At 55.1% G+C, this 17,063-nt stretch overlaps 8 protein-coding genes across 8 annotated transcripts; 5 read left to right on the plus strand and 3 right to left on the minus strand.

The window, feature by feature from the left end:
* Positions 1–35: 35 nt before the first annotated feature.
* ASPZODRAFT_131433 (hypothetical protein) lies at positions 36–1,061 on the plus strand. The gene is made up of 4 exons (XM_022722765.1): positions 36–196; positions 293–589; positions 657–776; positions 854–1,061. The coding sequence occupies exons 1-4, from the start codon at positions 165–167 to the stop codon at positions 885–887; spliced, it is 483 nt and encodes a 160-aa protein (XP_022582351.1). The 5' UTR covers positions 36–164; the 3' UTR covers positions 888–1,061.
* Positions 1,062–1,962: 901 nt separating this feature from the next.
* On the plus strand, positions 1,963–3,351 carry ASPZODRAFT_141410 (hypothetical protein; the record flags this gene model as incomplete). Its single annotated transcript, XM_022724749.1, has 2 exons — positions 1,963–2,165; positions 2,223–3,351. 2 exons carry the CDS (start codon positions 1,963–1,965, stop codon positions 3,349–3,351), a joined length of 1,332 nt encoding a protein of 443 aa, XP_022582352.1.
* A 200-nt stretch (positions 3,352–3,551) lies between these two features.
* Positions 3,552–4,258, minus strand: ASPZODRAFT_64523 (hypothetical protein; the record flags this gene model as incomplete). The annotated part of the gene is made up of 3 exons (XM_022729240.1): positions 3,552–3,723; positions 3,796–4,027; positions 4,090–4,258. 3 exons carry the CDS (start codon positions 4,256–4,258, stop codon positions 3,552–3,554), a joined length of 573 nt encoding a protein of 190 aa, XP_022582353.1.
* A 713-nt stretch (positions 4,259–4,971) lies between these two features.
* On the plus strand, positions 4,972–6,240 carry ASPZODRAFT_151281 (hypothetical protein; the record flags this gene model as incomplete). The annotated part of the gene is made up of 2 exons (XM_022725724.1): positions 4,972–5,615; positions 5,673–6,240. 2 exons carry the CDS (start codon positions 4,972–4,974, stop codon positions 6,238–6,240), a joined length of 1,212 nt encoding a protein of 403 aa, XP_022582354.1.
* Positions 6,241–6,652: 412 nt separating this feature from the next.
* Positions 6,653–10,512, minus strand: ASPZODRAFT_131438 (hypothetical protein). Its single transcript, XM_022722766.1, has 4 exons — positions 10,287–10,512; positions 9,963–10,187; positions 7,487–9,861; positions 6,653–7,420 (listed from the first exon to the last, which is right to left on the minus strand). The coding sequence occupies exons 1-4, from the start codon at positions 10,326–10,328 to the stop codon at positions 6,853–6,855; spliced, it is 3,210 nt and encodes a 1,069-aa protein (XP_022582355.1). The 5' UTR covers positions 10,329–10,512; the 3' UTR covers positions 6,653–6,852.
* A 1,056-nt stretch (positions 10,513–11,568) lies between these two features.
* On the plus strand, positions 11,569–11,954 carry ASPZODRAFT_64246 (hypothetical protein; the record flags this gene model as incomplete). Its single annotated transcript, XM_022729216.1, has 3 exons — positions 11,569–11,720; positions 11,777–11,834; positions 11,892–11,954. 3 exons carry the CDS (start codon positions 11,569–11,571, stop codon positions 11,952–11,954), a joined length of 273 nt encoding a protein of 90 aa, XP_022582356.1.
* Positions 11,955–12,454: 500 nt separating this feature from the next.
* ASPZODRAFT_1792820 (hypothetical protein) lies at positions 12,455–13,375 on the plus strand. The gene is made up of 4 exons (XM_022727115.1): positions 12,455–12,636; positions 12,720–12,876; positions 12,930–13,102; positions 13,256–13,375. The coding sequence occupies exons 1-3, from the start codon at positions 12,571–12,573 to the stop codon at positions 13,100–13,102; spliced, it is 396 nt and encodes a 131-aa protein (XP_022582357.1). The 5' UTR covers positions 12,455–12,570; the 3' UTR covers positions 13,256–13,375.
* Positions 13,376–13,494: 119 nt separating this feature from the next.
* ASPZODRAFT_15295 (hypothetical protein) lies at positions 13,495–17,013 on the minus strand (the record flags this gene model as incomplete). Its single annotated transcript, XM_022725910.1, has 4 exons — positions 13,495–15,934; positions 15,999–16,061; positions 16,125–16,782; positions 16,839–17,013. The coding sequence occupies 4 exons, from the start codon at positions 17,011–17,013 to the stop codon at positions 13,495–13,497; spliced, it is 3,336 nt and encodes a 1,111-aa protein (XP_022582358.1).
* Between the last annotated feature and the right edge of the window lie 50 nt (positions 17,014–17,063).

Here is a 17,063-nt window from a genome sequence, read left to right on the forward strand (position 1 = left end):
GTGCGAAGTCCGAACTTTTTGCTCGCGGGTGTTTTCGAGCTGTTGTCGCAACGTTTGCTTCGAGGCCATCGCCCCTTCACGGTGTTCGTTGTGGAATCTCTGTTGACTAGCCAGCTTCTTTTGTTCCCATTGGGTCATTTTCGGTAGCTTTATCTGCTGTCAAGATGTCGGACTACGGTGACCACGACAATGACGAGTAAGCGACCAGCTTTTCACACCGCAACTACTGCCGGTGGACTTGCGGCCTTGGTTTAATCAGGTATCGAGGTTTCTGACTGGATTCTCGCGCTAGGTATGACTATGAGAACCCGGCGGAGTTTGACGAGAACGAGCCCGAAGACTTCCTCAACCCGGAAGACCTCGAGAATAATGAGGGAGGAGCCGGTGACTTTGGCGAGGACTCGTACCATCCTCAGGTGAACGGCGAACGGGTGGTTGTCTCTGGCGATCCCAATGCAGGGTACCAGGGCGGAAAGGCCATGGAGCTGTCGCGGGAGAAGAAGGTGCCGAACGACCAACGGACGACGACTCCCTACATGACCAAGTACGAGAGAGCGCGCGTTCTCGGCACCCGCGCCTTGCAGATCAGGTTTGTGCACCTACAGCTGGGATATGCGAACGAAGAGAGAGACCCCGGACTAACACGTGCGGTGCAGCATGAACGCGCCAGTGCTGGTGGATCTGGAGGGTGAGACCGACCCGTTGCAGATCGCGATGAAGGAGTTGAACCAGAAGAAGATCCCGCTCATTGTGAGACGTTATCTGCCCGATGGATGGTAAGAGACCCTCGACCCTTTTTGCTGGGTGATAGTTCTGGATAATTATATACCTGACCCGGATTTCTGCACAACAGGTATGAAGACTGGACCTGCGAAGAACTGCTGTAGAATACCTCTTCCTAGCTGGCCTGTCCTTTTTTGTTTTTCACTTCTCCCTTCGATGTACTTGGTCTCTTATTATTTACTTTTGTCTTTCATGCATAGCGTTTGGTGTTGGGAGTATGACAATAACAGCAAAATACCAAGACAAAAAGAAATCAATTAGATACAGTTCAATACAGATATAAAATAAAAGAATTCTACCAGTTCCCTGCTTTCTTAATTCCGTCAGCAGTTAGTTATTATTAACTGAATTTAAAGCTGCCTCCCTTGCAATTGCAGCCACATGGGCCGCCAACACGTGAGACCTGATCGTCGATACCTCTCCGGGGAAGCAAGACATCACTGTCTCCCAAGAACAACGCTCATCGTCCATCAAGACAAGAAGCAACAACCAGTGACGGACTTCAGGACCTACAAAGTATATCCCGTCCTATTCCTGCGGCAGCTGCTGACATCTTTGCCTGGGCGGCATTTTAGTTCGGCACTGTTCTGAGGATTCTGGATCCATGTCGCTGGATAACCGGCACGCGTCGATGTCTTTCTGCCTCCTTCGCATTGGCTGGGTAGGATGACAGTCCCAATACTAATACATGGTCATTGATTGTGGTCACCAATAGTCGTCAGACAGTACTCCGCACGATGCCAGGACAATACCCGCAAGTCACCACTTTGGTCTGACGTTGGCTCTGGAAATGCTGCGAAGATAAACACCGTATAGCCGGGGATTCGGCTTTCAAAGGTTCTATATTTATGGCTCGTCTTACAGATAGAGGTACATAACCATATGCTGGCCTAGAACGAAGCCATGTGGGCCTGGATCTCCGATTTCAAAAAAAAAAAGAAATCTTCAACTAGGATACTCCAGGGAATTGTTTTCAGCTGCCCCGCCAGATACACCCCAGAATACCGGGTAAAGGTGGTGCTTATAAATTCAAATCGTGCCCTGTTAGCCTTGTCGAAGGATCAATTATTTCCTCCTTTCTGCTGCCGTCAAAATCCGAGAAGATACCCGTTCCGGTGGAGTCTCTTCAGAGTTGCGAAAGGGCGCCGATCTAAAAGCTTCTCTCGAGACGGTTGGAAGATGGGCCTTGATATGAATGTGGAGGAGAGGGTGATTGAGAGCCCTCCAGTCCACGGCGATGGCCATGGTTCCGAGAAGAAGGGCTTCTCTGTCTCGGACCCTATCCCCGTAACGGAGGAGAAAGATGCGGAACCAACTTTCGACGTAGGCATCAAGGCATGGTCGCAAGTGGTTGGCGCTTTCTTCGTATTCTTCAATTCGTGGTTCGTCTCAAATCTTTTACTCCTCAAGTAACGAGTGGTATTGATTCTTTCTTGCAGGGGTATAATCAACACTTGGGGGGCCTTTCAGACATATTACGAGCAAGAACTGCTCCACGATGTTTCGGCGTCATCGATCGCTTGGATCGGCTCTCTACAGTCATTCCTGCTGATGCTGTTTGGAGTTGTGACGGGGCCTTTGTTTGATGCTGGTTATCTCCGCGCCCTCCTTTCCTTTGGCACCATTATGCTCCCTCTAGGCTTGATGATGACCAGTCTGTCCACCCAATTCTGGCAGCTGATCCTTGCACAGGGAGTCTGCATCGGCTTAGCTGCTGGATGTCTCTTTGTGCCCGCTGTTGCCGTTCTTCCGCAATATTTCAAGAAGAGAAGAGGTCTTGCCAATGGCATTGCTGCGACAGGTAGCAGTATTGGCGGTGTCATCTATCCTATCCTGTTCAATCAGCTGCAGAAGACAATCGGTTTCCCGTGGGCGGTTCGGACTCTCGGATTCTTTTCCTTGGCAACATGTTTCGTTTCTCTATCCTTGCTAGAGATGCGCTTTATGCCCCAGGAAAGACGCAAACTGGTTCAACTTTCGGCGTTCAAGGAGCTTCCATATGTACTGTGCTGTTTCGCCATGTTTATGGGATTCCTGGGGTTCTACAATTTTCTGGTCTACATCCAGGCATATGCAATCGACACGGGGATCGTGGGGGAAAACCTGGGCTTCTACCTGCTATCCATGCTCAATGCGGCTTCTACCTTTGGGCGAATCACGCCCAACTTCATCGCCGACCATACCGGTCCCATTAACATGCTCACGCCGGCTGCGATCATGACTTGTGTTCTCGCGTTCATCTGGATTGCTGTCCATGATGTACCGGGCATCATCATTCTTTCCATCCTGTACGGATTCTTTTCCGGCGGCTTCGTGTCTCTCCCCCCCGTGGTGATGATTTCCCTCACCAGAGACCTTCGCGATCTCGGAACTCGACTGGGCATGCTCTTCTCCATCGTCTCCGTCGCGCTGCTGATCGGAACGCCAATTGGGGGTGCGATTCTGAGCAGTACCGGTTCATATCTTGGGGTGCAGCTTTTCACTGCCTGCTGTCTGGCTGTGGCTGGTTTATGTTTTGTCTGCTTGAGACTCTCGCGCACTGGACTGAAGTTACGCGTGCGTGCCTAACCGAGTCATTGGATCATATATACTTAACTAATAGGTCTGCATGGGTTGCATCAATCTGGTTGTTACGGTGTTATATAGCATGGGGTAGTATTTTGGCATATGTTCTTGATATTATAATAAAATATACACATCAAACGTTCTTTTGATCATGGCTGCATTTCTCCCCCCCCCCCCTCTCTCTCTCTTTCTTTGAATAAACGCTATGAGACGTCCTCCGGGTTGACCAGAAAATCCTCACCATTTTCTCGGACGTGTTGTAATCTCTTGTCGCGACTGCACGGTTTGCGCATGTCAAAGGCATCCTCGCCTGTTTCTGAGAGCCCCGATGGATCGTCACTGTAGTAGTTCACCACGCGCCGGAAGACAGAGTATCTGGCGACACCGTTAGCAAGACACGCCTGTATGTAAAGCAATATAAGCAAAAACGTCGAAAAGAAAACTGACCCCATGCCCTTGTACATCCCTACGGCCACCTTATTCCCTGCCCGGACGTACAAATCAACGAACCAAGCATCGTTAATGTCCGAGCCGCGCTCCAACCGCTCTGTGAGACGGCGGGCGTGGCCGAGCCGGCGCGAGGCAGGCGCAACGGTGAGCACCGTGATATGACCGTGCCAGGGCGTGTAGTGTTCCGAACTCCTCATCGAGGGATGCTGTTCCTCCAGCTTTCCCATAACTAGCAGCATCCTTGGGTATTAGCATTGTTATGAAGGAGCACCGGGGGGGGGGCATCCATACTGTAACCCACGATCCCCTCACTGCGGTCTTGGACGGCGCTGAAGAGAGACGGCCATCGCATGAGATAATTGAGGTAGAAACCTAGATCGTAGTTCTCCGTCAACGGGTCTAGGTTGGTTAGATTCAACGACAGCAGATCTGTCGGCGTCATTCGCCGGATGTAGCTCATCTTTGCTGCTGCTGCTGCTGATGGTGGCGGTGGTGATAAGAGGTGGGTATCCCAGGAATGCGGGCAACCGAGGAATTGAAAGTGAAATTATTCTCTGACAGGCTACAGTCTGTTCTTTATCGATAACTATGAGATATCAACGCTTCTTCAGCAGCCGAACTGTTGTGGGGGAGTTTTTTTGGTGCTCCGGATCGGGCCTTAGCGATTAAATCACGGGAATCGGGCTCTCTCTCCTGGACGGTGACAGCGTTGGCATCAAAATCCAAACCCGACCTCCTTCACCGGCTTTCTCCCGTCATTCATTTCTTGAGGCTGCACCGCATTTCCGTTTCGCTCCTTCTCCCAAGCCTCTCGCATCCTGGAGATGCGCCCGGGAGCCGTCTGTTGAAGAAACAAACCCGCTCCCTCGTCTCTTCTTCCCCTGGCGTGACCAACACATTCGTTTCGTGTCTCTCCACCTGGACAGGCAACTTGCTGGCGAGCCGATTCACGAACCGAATCACACCGGATCATACACCCGAAGGAGAGAGAGAGAAGAAAAAAAGGGGCAAGGCAGAAGAATTTCTCGCAGAACGATTTGATTGTACCTTCCAAGCAGCTGCCTCACCATGCCGACTTTACCTCTACCGACCTCCCCTGCGAGGCACACTCACCGCCACACCCTCTCGGCTTCTAGCATTGACTTCTCCCCCGTCTCGCCCAGCAGCCAGAGCATGAATGGGTTTGGGTATAGCCCCCCGCAGTCGCCGCGGTCGCCTCGCTCGCCTCGGTTGTCCGCCCCGCCCTCTCCGAACACCCCCCGCCAACACAATGCTGGCGCGATGATGAACGGGTTCGACAACAGAACCTCGGGCGACTTCTCGTCGACGGCTGACATCGGAGGCCTGGGGAATCTTGCAGACGAGCTGGCCGATGCGTGGGAGGATGAGGATGGTGATGAGTATGTGTCGGGGCTGGAGAACGACCAGACCGACGCTCAGAGTGTTGGCCGGAGTGATGGGGAAGACGTATATATGAAGTCTGGAGGTGATCTGCAGACGCCGCCGGGACCTCTTTCGCCTGAGCGAGCATCCTTACAGTTGCCGAAGCAGCGGCCTCGCAATCATCACCAGCACCAGCATTCCCGACACCGACGACCCGAGTCTCAGTACGACGGGTCGGATTACGGTAACGATTCGGATTTTGACGAGACGACAGACTTCTCGCCGAGTCTAGAGAGCCAGATGGCCGAGGTGGAGAGTCTGGTCCGTCGAGGCACGGAGAACAATGGCAGTGAGAGCGACCACGTTATCAAACGAGCGGTGGAAGCGCTTCGGGATCTTGGAGCACAGAGTGGGATCGAAAACAGTGCAATGAGGTGGGTTCCCTCTCTCTCTCTCTCTCCATGTGTGTGTACAACAAGCTAACTTTCAAGACTCATCACGGCACATACATCCATCACCTCTCATCTGACCCATCAAACACGAACCCTGCAGACATTGACGCATCCCCTCCTTTTCTCCCCCTTCCCTTTGCTGTCGGAAGATGCCATCGACACTCTCGTGCCGTTGATCGACGAAGGTCTGCTCCCCAGCCTCCCGTACCCATTTCCCGGGCCCCAACACCACTCGTCGTCACGGCCGGGAACGCCCTCGCAAGCCGCGGCCTTGAACCCACTTGTCTCGTTCCAGACCCTAGTCTCGCAGACCGCCGACCTTACCCATTCCCTGCGTGGGTTGAGCGATACGCTCTACGAATCGCGACAGCTCACCTCCACGGCCTCGCGCCGGCTCCGGTCTGCGCGGGAGCTCGTCGCCGAGCTGCGCCGCGAGGAAGAGGGCCGCGAGGAAGGCACCCGCTGGATCGAGCGCGGGGACTGGGATCGCCGGCTGCGGGAGCGCGAGGCGGGCCGTCTGTGCGGCGACGTCGTCAACGGCTTCGAAGCCGTGTGCGGCGAGTGGAGAGAAAAGCTGTTTGGCGCGGCGGGCGTTGCTGCCGCTTGATCAAATTCAATCGATCTTGATGATTTCTTTTCCTTTTCCTTTTCCTTTCCCTATTCTCTTAAGCAGGCCGGCGTATATCTTATGGAAATATCCTCACCTAGTCAATTCTATGGCTTCTCTTATTTTGTCGGTCTTACATCTTAGCTTTACTCTATATACCCAATATATAGACTTTAGAAAGAATCAGATAACATTACTTATGTCTAGAACTGGATAACAGTCAATCAGACTAGGAGGTACTACAAAAGACAGAATTGAATTGGTATCTGAATGTTTGTATTCGAGTGTTATCACCACTGATACAGTATACGCCCAAGTGAAACAAACAAGAAGATCTACATCCAAGTAAACCAGGAGAATTTTGATATTGACTATGCGTAGAGGGAAACGGTCATCAAAGGGATCATGATTGAGACAGAGATGGAAACCCTAAGGAAAAGCAAGACAGAAAAGGAAAGTAGAGAAGAAGAAGAAGAAGAAGAGGAAGAAGAAGAAAAGGAACCTCGTATAAAGTGTAGATCCGAGAAAACGGTTTGGACTTGCTGCTTGTTGTTGTTTTTTGTTTCTTTCTTGCAAGCAGTTCCCCCGAGCACACTACCGACGGAGAACTTTTTACTGCTGTCTGAAACGAGGCACCCACTTCTGGGCAGCGGGCTTGGGCTCGTCGGCCTTGTCTGCTGCAGGCGCCGGGGCGCGAGAGGGAGGCTCGCGAGCAGCACGGGGCACGTAGCGCTCTGGGGCAGCACCGGCACTGCCGGCAGCACCACCAGCACCCGCACGCAGGTGAGGAGGCACGTAGCCGCCGGTCTTGCGAGCAGGAGCAGGAGCAGGAGCAGCAGCAGAAGCAGGAGCAGCAGCAACAGGGGCAGCAGCAACAGGGGCAGCAGCAGCAGCAGCAGCAGCAGCAGGGGCAGGAGTGGATTCCTCGCGGGATGCTGGGGCAGCAGCTTCGGGGGTGCCACTGGTGCCAGCAGCCTCCTTGGCGGCCTGGCGCTCTCTCCAGCTGGTACCGGCGCCTCCTGTGCGGGGAGCAAGGTTGAGACGGGGAGCAGTACGTTCGGTGGAGGGCGCCGAGGGTTCGGGGCGCAGGGGGGGCTCGCCGCCGATCTTGCGGGCAGCACGGCGGGCTTCGGCTTCTTCCTCGCGCTGTTTCTGCTTCTGGGCGAGTTCATCCAGTTTCCTATCGATCAATTAGCAAAAGAGGACTACAAAGGGATGTGTGTATGGATATGATAATGAGACGTACTTTCTCTCTTCTTCACGCTTGGCCTTCTCTTCGGCCATCTGGCGACGGCGTTCCTCGTCACGGGCGGTGCGTTCTTCCTCGTCGCGACGAGCACGCTCCTCTTCCTCGAGACGGCGCTTCTCCTCTGCCTCGCGCTCGGCCTTTTCGCGGCGTCTGCGCTCCTCGACCTCCTTGACGCGCTGCTTCTTCTTGGCCTCAAAGTCCCGCTCAGCGGCCTTGCGGCGCTTCTCGAACTCCTCGTGGCGCTTCTCGGAGAGTTCCTTGCGGAAGCTGTTGAAGTGGGGCACCAGGCGGCTGAGGCGGTGCTTGAGGGCGACGGCGTCCTTGTGCTTGTCCTCGGCCTCCTTGAGCGTCTCGGCCTTGCTCTCCTCGTACAGCTCCATGTCGCGCTTCTTCTGGGCCTCGTAGTCGGCGGGGATGTGCTTGAGTTCCTCGCGGCGGAAGGCACGCTCCAGGTGGTCGATCCGCTTGGCGGTCGTGCGGATCCGGTCGTTCAGCTCGTTCTTCTCCTTCTCCAGCTGGGCCAGCTTGATGGCGCGCAGCCGGTTGGCGTCCAGATCCTCCAGGTCGATCTCGCTGATGTCGATCCCCTTGACGCCGCTCTTGAGCTCCTCCAGCTGCTTCTTCAGCTCCTGTTGGCGGATGCGGTCCTGTTCATCCTTGATGCGCTTCTTCTCCCGCTCGCGCTGCTCGTCCAGCAGGCGCTGCTTCTCGGCCTCCTGCAGCTGCTGGGTGCGGATGCGCTTGCGGGTCTCCTCCTCGCGCTGCTTCTTTTGCAGGGCGTCGGTGGCGGCTTCCTTCTTCTTGTCGATGGCCTCGCGGCGCGCCAGGGTCTCCTCGTGTTCCTGGGCGGCCCCGGCCTGGGCGCGGGCCTGGGCGGTCTGCTTGGCCTGGACGCGAGCCTCGTGGTACGAGGGGTCGACGTACAGGCAGGTGATGTGCAGGGTCTTGGCCAGACGGGTCAGCTGCAGGCGCGCGATCTCGGCGGGGGTGTTCTGCAGACGCTGGACGGAGCCGATCTCGCTCTCGGCGGAGCCGGCGGCACTGCCCGGGTGGAGCGCCTTGGCGGAGGAGAAGACGTCGGCGTCAAAGGTCAGCACGCCGGCGGTGTGGTTGACGCGGATGGCCAGGTCGCCCTTCTTGCAGCCGTTCATGATGAACTTCTCGATCATGGCCGGGGTGATCTGGAAGGGATCGGGGAACTGGGCTAGCTCGTAGACGAACTTGAGCTCGACCGACTCGTAGACCTGGGACAGCTGCTGGAAGAGACGGGTGAGGATGACCTGCTGCAGGGGCAGGACGTACTTCTCCATCTCCGGGTCGGCGCCGATCTGCTTGAGGATGGGGGTGATCTTCTTGCAGATGGAGAGAGGGTGGAAGTCGACCTCGAGGATGTTGTACAGCTCGCGGATCTCCGGGCGGGCGCGCTTGAGCAGGCCCTTGTTGAGGGCGTCGCGGAACAGGACGGCACGGGTCGGGGGTTGGGCCATGCCCAGCAGGTTGGTCAGGCGGGTGTTCTTGTTCTTGCGAACCTCGTCGACATCGACCAGGACGCCGCGGGAGCGGGAGGTGCTGATGACGGGGATGGAGAGGGCGGCGAGCAGGACGAAGGAGGCGGCCTTGGTCATGTCGGCCTCGGAGACGGAGGGGTTCTCCTTCTTGGTGCTCTGGCCGGTGGCGATGGCGGCGGCGGACTGGCGCAGGAGGTTGTAGTAGCGGTTCCAGGCGGCGGCGTGGAACAGGTAGTTCTCGCTGACGAGGAAGATGCGGGCCAGCTTCTCGTAGTAGTTGGCCATCATGACGTTCTTGGCGGGCCGCTTGCTGAGGCTGAGGAGGGTGTGGATGTCCTCGACGCTGCGGAAGGCCTCCTGCCAGAGTTCCAGCTCGACGGCGACGTTCAGCTGCTGGAAGCGGGTGTCGAGGTGGCGCTGGAGGGTATCCGGGTCGCTGAGGTTGATGGCGTGCATCTGGGCGGAGTACTTGGCGGCATTCTGGACGTGGTTGCGGAGCAGCTCGCACAGGCGGCGGAACTCGGTCTTGCGAGTGTACTTCAAGCAGAACTGGAAGGCCTGCAGGGCGGTGGTCTGATACATGACCTCGAGGCGGGCATTGTTCTTGAGAATCTCGAGGACGGTACGGTAGGTCTCCCACAGGAACTTCAGCCAGGGGGTGACAACGGCACGGTCGGTGCGGTCGCGCGACTGCTCACCGGAGACGGTGGCCAGCAGGATGGTCTCGGGGGTCTCGATGGCCTCCAGATCCTCGACGTTGGACGAGGGCGCGGCCGACTCGAGCGACGACTGGATCTGATCGGCCTTGGCCTGGGCCTCGGTGACTTTCTGTTCGGCGAGCTCGATGAATTTTTTCAGAACCATCTATATCCAAGACAGTGTCAGCTTGGATCCAGACTATTCATCTTCTCCTCGGTCTTTGTGTCTGTCTTTGTGTTCGTCTTTGTGTCTGGGTCTTTTGTTACCTCGATAGTTCCGACGTTGGTGTTCTGAGCAATGTTCTTGTACTGATACAGGCCATCCTTGGCAGACTTTCCCTTGCGCAGGTCGACACACAGCTCGACAAAGAGGAGCATGACGGGCTCAAGCGAGGAGATGGGACTGCTCCGGGTGCGTTTGGAGGTGACATGCTCGTGAAGGACGTTGAGGGCGGCGGGAGCCTGGCCCACGGCGATGAGTTCTTGAGCCCTCTAGAGGAAGTCAGCATCTTTTCTCTTCTCTTCTCCCTTCCCTTCCCTTCTTTTTCTCTTCTTTTCTTCTCTCCTCTCTCCTCTCTCCTCTCTTCTTACCTTGAGAACATTCTCGGGCTTGATATGGGGTGGAGGGGGCATGATGGACGACTGGGGCCCCTAGGGACGGACGACTGCGACTGGGAGCAGGAAAGAGACGACGGGGGGTGGGCAGGGCGACAAGGGCAGATCGACAGCGAGGCAGGAGAACGGCCAGACCGCAGCAGTCGATGGCAAAGGTCGCGGTGACGATGCTCCCACGCGTAGGCCGGTGATGTCGCTGGCTGAGGCTGAGCGGGCGTTGTGCGAGGCGGGCGAAAAATTCCGGTAAGCGATTGTCACGTGATGCGATAGGCGTCTACGGTCTACCCTGCACTGTACTGCACGAGGTCAAGGTCAACCATCAATACAGAGAACGATTCACTTGTTATTAGGTAGTTATTACTCTTCTGCTCTAGTCTCTCACGTCTATCTCAAGTCAATTGTATGTGTTGTCTGCTGTCTACGAGGGTAGTGTACCTGTACCTGTCCGTACTCGTGCCTGCGTAAGACAGTCATACTCTGTCCCTAGGTTTCTTATTCAGGACTAACATACGGAGTACTCTGTACCAGAGACTCTCTAGTACTAACTATTGATACTCCGTACCAAGCTCTAGTTGTAGGTATACTCGTAGTCCTGCTGTACAGTCGGTTGTGCTATAAGCAGTGACTAGACAGACGTGACTAAGCTATGACTAAGCTATGATGCCGTCCCCAAATCATACGATCATGTGACCGGGACTCGGGCGGACTCAGGGGAGAACCAGACAGGCGGTTCAAGACCCAGCGCTGAGCTGCCGATCGCTCCATAGTCTGCTTTCCAGATAGATCTACAGAGTAATATCAGGCTTCTAGAATGACAGGCTCTCATCTTGCAGCAGTGTATTCGGTAGCCATACGTAGGTAGTATTTACTCGACAGCTATACGTAGTCACAGTGACTGTTAAGTTTGAGTGCGGGATTTCAGGGGCTTACATAAGGACGCCGGACCCTCACAGACCACCAAAACGCTTCTCCTCCCCTCCTGTCCTGCCCCCTGGTTTGCGATCCCTCCTCTCCCACGCTCTTTTTTCCCAACTCTCTCCCTCCCTTTCCTTTGCGGCGATCTGCTTCACCTCACCTCTGTGTCTTTGTCGGTGCGCTCTGCTCTGCCCCTCCTACACTCACGACACGACCTGTCCCTCTCGCTCTCTCTCTCTCTCTCACTCTCTCTCTCACTCTCTCTCTCCAAGTTCCCTCGGTCGCGTGTTTTTTGCCCGCTACGTCCAAACCCCCCATTCAATAATCCAACAATCCAACAACCATGCCTTCGTATGAACTTCGCTCCGGGGGGGACGTCAAGAACAAGAAACAGAGTGTGGCAGATCTCAAGTACCGTCGGTTGACAGAGCTCAATGCCCGCTTGAAGGAAGATCTGGACCGCCCCCGAGTCAAGGTGTCGGAAGCTGCTCTCTCGTGAGTTGACGAAAAAAAGAAGAAGAAGAAGAATAAGACTATAGGCTAATGGATAGTCTAATCAACTATTGCAATAATACCCGTGATTTCATGGTTCCCTCTGTCTGGGGTCAGGTATGAAAGCCTTCGTATACCTACAAACTATCGCTATAGCTGACTCCGATTCCCCAGGTCGACAAGCGAGAAGACCCGTACGCCCCCCAGCAGCAAGGAGGCTGCTGCGCGGTCATGTAACGGCCCTCTCCTCATCATGTTTGAAATGCTCTCGGCCTCTCCCTGATCCTGCCACGACCTCCCTCGACATACCCCCTTCTCGACCTTCTATTCCCTGACGACCACCGCCTGCGTGAGATCAACGCGCTGGACGCACTACGACGTCACTCGAGGATCAACTTCCACTTCTTTACCTATTCTATTTCCACTTCTACTTTTACTTCTACTTTTACTTTTACTTTTACTATCCCCTACTTCGGGTTTTTGCCATTTCGCTTCTACTGTTCAGGGTTCATTTCTTCTACTGTTCAGGGTTCATTTCTTCTACTGTTCAGGGTTTATCTTCTTTCTTCTCTTCTTCTGGTGTATCACTTGACATACCGGATCTATCGGTCTGGTTTTCCTTTGTGCGATGTTCGGTTAAAATAGGCGACGGTTGAGTTGGCTGTACCATAAATGTCGCAATGATAATTGTACAGATAATACGGAATACGGAGTGTATTGCTGTAGTATTACTAATCTATCCTATCTCATTCTCACACTACGTAGTTTACTACATACAACTACAACTACACACAACTACAACTACAACTACAACTACATCTACAACTACATCTACATCTACACATACTGCTCAATGAACTACCCCCGCATCACAATCGAATATTGCACCCAGTGCAAATGGATGCTTCGGGCCGCCTACGCAAGTCCTGCCCTGCCCCTGCCCCTGCCCCTCCTTGCCCCTCCTACAATCATTCAAACAAATATAACTAACCAACGAACCAGTTCGCTCAAGAACTCCTCTCCACCTTCGGAACGAGTATAGGCGAGATAGCCCTCATCCCAGCCACGGGGGGTAAATTCACCGTGACCATCTACGAGTCCGCCGAGGAGGTCAAGGAGACGCGCTTGTGGGATCGGAAGGAGAGGGGGGGGTTCCCTGGTAAACAGAAGAATCACCCAAGGGTTGTCTGAGTATTCGCTAATGTTTTGTAGAAGTCAAGGTTCTTAAAGGGCTGGTCAGGAATGTGATTGACCCGGGGAGAGATCTGGGACATACGGATCGGGCGCTGACTGCTACTGCTACTGCTACTGCTACTGCTACTACTGGGGATATTACTACTACTACTACTACTGCTGCCTCTGAATGTCAGGATTGTCAAATCTAGGTATCAACCAACGCCATCTAACCGTGCCCATCTCATCGTAGAACAGGAAAGATGAGAAGAAAAGAAACAAGAATCATGGAAGGAAAGATGCCATGCATATCCAAGGCAAGTATCTCGGATATAATCCCCCTATAATTTCCCTCCCAAAAGAAGAAAAAAAAAAAAAAAAAAAAAACATCCAAAAGTATCCAAAAGTATCCAAGAAGCGGGCAAAAAAGTACCAAAGCCCTAGAGAAGATAAAACGCCCAGTAAGTCATTCCTCGTCAGATCCTATCATCACCAACCCCAACACCCAACACCAACCCCAACTCAAAAACCTACACCGATCAATGGGTTGGAGAGAGATGATAAAAAAAGTATAAAAAAAAAAAGAAAAGAAAAGAAGGAAAAATCAATGGATATCCCCGCTCACTTCCTGCTGGTGTGAGTGGTGTGGCTTGCGCTTCCAGAATGCCAGTCGCAGCCGACTGCGCCGTTTCGCCAGTCGAAGCAGCGAATGCTCGCCGCCGTGTTCGGGAGAGACCTCATGGTGTTGCTGAGGATCTAGGTGTTGGGGGTGCGAGTGCGAGTAGGGAGGATGGTGAGGATGGTGATGATGATGATGATGATGATGACTGCTACCCGAGGTGGCGGTGGAATGTGTTGGACTGCAGCTACGACGGTCATTGCCGCCATTGCCCACTAGTGTTGCCATCAGGGATCCCTTGTCTAGAGGGTCATGCGGCTGTGATGAAGAGGACTGGCTGTAACTGGAACTGTATTGGCGGATGTCGTTATGATCCCCTTGGTGATGGTCGTGGTCGTGGTGATGATGATGATGATGATGATGATTATGATGATGGTGGTTATAACCATTATGATAATGGTTATCCTCATGATCAACAAACCCGTACGCGTCCGATGAGCTGGGCCGTGTGCTGCTGCCAGTATCGCCCGGCGCTTCGGTCTCGCTCTTGGAGGTGGTTGCGTCGCGATCATCCCCGCTGTCAACCGTTAGGAAGCTAGTCGCATTGGTCGCTGGCGAGATGGGTGTCATAACGGGATTGCTGTACGTGCTGACCGACTGGGTGCGCGTGCAGCTGTGTCGATTGGAGGCTGTCGTGTGTTTCGAGCTCGTGTTGGTGTGGTGCCGTTGATGCACGGCGGTGACGGCGCCGCCACCGCCGCCGCTGCCGCCGCCGCCCTGGGGGCCACCTTGCCGTGAGCTACTCGGCCGGTCTGTACTACTGCTGGTGGGCCGGGCAGGCCCAGGTCTATCCGGGAGAACGACGGCGGCCAGGACGGCCGAGTCATCCGACGAATGGTAATCAGGACTGTCCGCGGCTCGGATCTGCGTCTGGACCGAGCCGTTGCGGTCGCGCGGGATGTCCGCGATGGGGATCAGTGATATCTCCGACAGGGGCACCGCGCTGGAGGATTTGCGTGACGCCTGGACGCCGCCGCCGCCGACAGGTAACGAGGCACCAGTGATGTCAATCGACGGACCCTCGGTATCGGGCGACACGACGGGGCTCAGCGCATTTTCATTCAAGACGTCACGCGTGACGGACCCGAGCGAGACTCGGGGGAATACCGGTGATGATGATGATGATGATGTGTCATCCACAATACCCTCGGTCACATCGTCTGCCTCATCGATTTCCCGGAGGGTTTCTCCTCCGTTGGTGCGGGCGGCGGTTCCCTCGTGGCGTTGTTGACCGTTCACGGCGGCCGAGGGGGTGCGCACCGGGCTCTGAGTGCGAGGCGAGACGGCGCCCGGGGTAGGGGCCTCGACGAAGAGCCCCTGTTTCTGCATCTCGCGGTCGGCAAAATCGCGCCAGACGGTTTGATTGGCGCGAATCTGCTGGACAGTGAAGCGCAGCTGGGGCAACAGGTCGGCGACGCCCTCGAACAGCGGTAGGGCGAAGATGGACATGAAGCCGATCTGGCCGGTGGCCAGCTTGAACATGTTGCCCAACTCCGGCGGCCCGCCGAAGAGGGTGGTCTCCATGCCGACCTCCTTCTCCATGTCGCCCTGGTTGGCGAATTCTTCCTGCAGGATCTTGGTCCAGCGCTCGGCCACGTCCCAGGGCCGCGAGACATTACTGATGTCGGCGCACTTGATGAGCAATCCGCACACCAGAGCCCGATACTGGTCGAGATCCTGGGGTTTCCAGCCGTCGAGCGATTTGTTGTTAGCGTAGTACTTCTCCTGCAGGTGGCCCAGGCGCTCCATGAACTTCTGATGGACGCCCATATCGGTGGCGAGGATGGAGCTGATGAGCAGCTTGCGCAGTTGGTTGTCCTTGAACGCGGCGGGCCAGTGGCGGCGCAGGATCTGCGAATAGGCGGCGCAGTGGAAGGCCTCGAGCACCGAGTTGTCGTTGTACAACTGCGCGAGGGGGGCGTTCAACTTGACCAGGAAGAAGTTGTTGACGCCGGGATGGCCGACATCATGCCCGATGGCGGCGATTAGGAGCGTCAGCGCGTCAAAGGGGGACAGCAGCGAGGCGATGGGCGATTTAGGAACCGGAGTCTTAATGTCGCCGTACGTGGGCAAGGCACCGATGTGGAGCAGGAAACAAAAGACCGACTGTAGCACATCCACCGCGTGTCGGAAATTGTGATAGAGAACGAAAGAGTTATACGCGGCGCGGCAGGCTAATAAGAAAGTGCGCAGCTCCCCGGGTGTGAGCCGCCAGTGATCCAGCTCGGGCATGTTCAGCGCATGCTGTAGCATCTCGCACGCCCCGTACACCAGCTCGTCTTCGGTGAACTGGTGCGCCGTGAAGGCCCAGCGGCCGATCTGCTCTTTGACGATAGCCTGTCGTTCTGGAATAACATCGAGTTCCCTACAGAAATTAGAGGGGCTACCAAGTTTCGAAGGGGAGAGAATAGGGTAAAGATGGTACATACCGTTCTTGAAATTCTTCAATCACCTCCTCGGGATTGCAGATGCCTTTCATAAGCTTGGAGACCCTACAGAATTAGCAGACGCTCCAACAGAAAAAAAAAAAGCTTACTCCCTTGACTGGAACGTACATGGCTTCTCGCAAGTATGCATACGGTTGTTCCCCATGCACGCCTACCCAAGACTGTTTTCGTAGTTTCCGCTTGGCCATGAAACGCGAGAGCTCCTTCTGGGCGGTCTTGCGAGTGCGATAGGCATGGACAAGTAGGCCATGGGTGCGGGAGCGGTCGAGCGGGGAGGTGAGGACGTCGAGGGCGCCCGCGTCCAGACACCGAGAGACATGGCGTGGTTCGGCGGAGAGTATATCACGGTGTTGTTGGTGTTGTTTTGGTTGTTGATCCAGATCCAGATCTCCATCGGTTTCCTCCAGAGTCTGGCGAGCTAGGTTCGTGGCTGGGGAACGCAAGATGGCGATAGGAATGATGAGATTGGGCCCATCGCGGACCTGGATGTCTGCCGAGACACCCGATAGAAGTTGTAGGCCGTAGGCCTCCTCGGACTGGGAGGAGAAGGTGAAACCGCGGCGGAGGGAAATGGCCGAGGGGGACGGGGGCGCGGTATCCAGTTCGGACCAGGAGGTGCGGCTGAGCTTGCGACGGCTGCTGGCGCTGTCGTCGCTCGAGAGGTCAATGTCGAAGAAAGCGAAGATGGGGGTGCAGTCGTTTCCGGCGCGGTCGGTGAGTTCCGCGAGTTTGGTGGCAAAGGAGGTTCCTGCGTGGCAGAGATAGACTATCACCATCAGTACGTTTTCTTCCCATATAAAAAAAATCCTGCGTTTCTCTCACTCTGCTTGCACACATCCAACAACCGGTCGACATTTGCGTACAACGCCTCAGGCTCATCAGGAAGGATCCACGAGGAGGAGACAGGCTGATCGGCGGGCGGAATCCTGCGCACCCATCGCTCAGACGAGACGCGGTCGTCGATATAGACAGCGGAGCAATCCATGGCGTCGGCCATGGATCGAAAGAGGGATTCTTTCTTTTTTTTTTTTATTGTCTCAACGGTGA

The sequence above is a fragment of the Penicilliopsis zonata genome (assembly GCF_001890105.1).
Source record: "Penicilliopsis zonata CBS 506.65 unplaced genomic scaffold ASPZOscaffold_5, whole genome shotgun sequence".
Taxonomy (NCBI): domain Eukaryota; kingdom Fungi; phylum Ascomycota; class Eurotiomycetes; order Eurotiales; family Aspergillaceae; genus Penicilliopsis; species Penicilliopsis zonata.

Coding starts and splice junctions, on each gene's coding strand:
- ASPZODRAFT_131433 (XM_022722765.1), top strand. CDS start 165: ATGTCGGACTACGGTGACCACGACAATGACGA. Junction 197..292: donor GGTGACCACGACAATGACGA/GTAAGCGACCAG, acceptor TTCTCGCGCTAG/GTATGACTATGAGAACCCGG. Junction 777..853: donor CGTTATCTGCCCGATGGATG/GTAAGAGACCCT, acceptor TCTGCACAACAG/GTATGAAGACTGGACCTGCG.
- ASPZODRAFT_131438 (XM_022722766.1), bottom strand. CDS start 10,328: ATGCCCCCTCCACCCCATATCAAGCCCGAGAATGTTCTCAAG. Junction 10,188..10,286: donor AGCCCGAGAATGTTCTCAAG/GTAAGAAGAGAG, acceptor GACTTCCTCTAG/AGGGCTCAAGAACTCATCGC. Junction 7,421..7,486: donor AAGCGTGAAGAAGAGAGAAA/GTACGTCTCATT, acceptor ATTGATCGATAG/GAAACTGGATGAACTCGCCC.
- ASPZODRAFT_1792820 (XM_022727115.1), top strand. CDS start 12,571: ATGAACTACCCCCGCATCACAATCGAATATTGCACCCAGTGCAAATGG. Junction 12,637..12,719: donor GGATGCTTCGGGCCGCCTAC/GCAAGTCCTGCC, acceptor CCAACGAACCAG/TTCGCTCAAGAACTCCTCTC. Junction 12,877..12,929: donor GGAGAGGGGGGGGTTCCCTG/GTAAACAGAAGA, acceptor AATGTTTTGTAG/AAGTCAAGGTTCTTAAAGGG.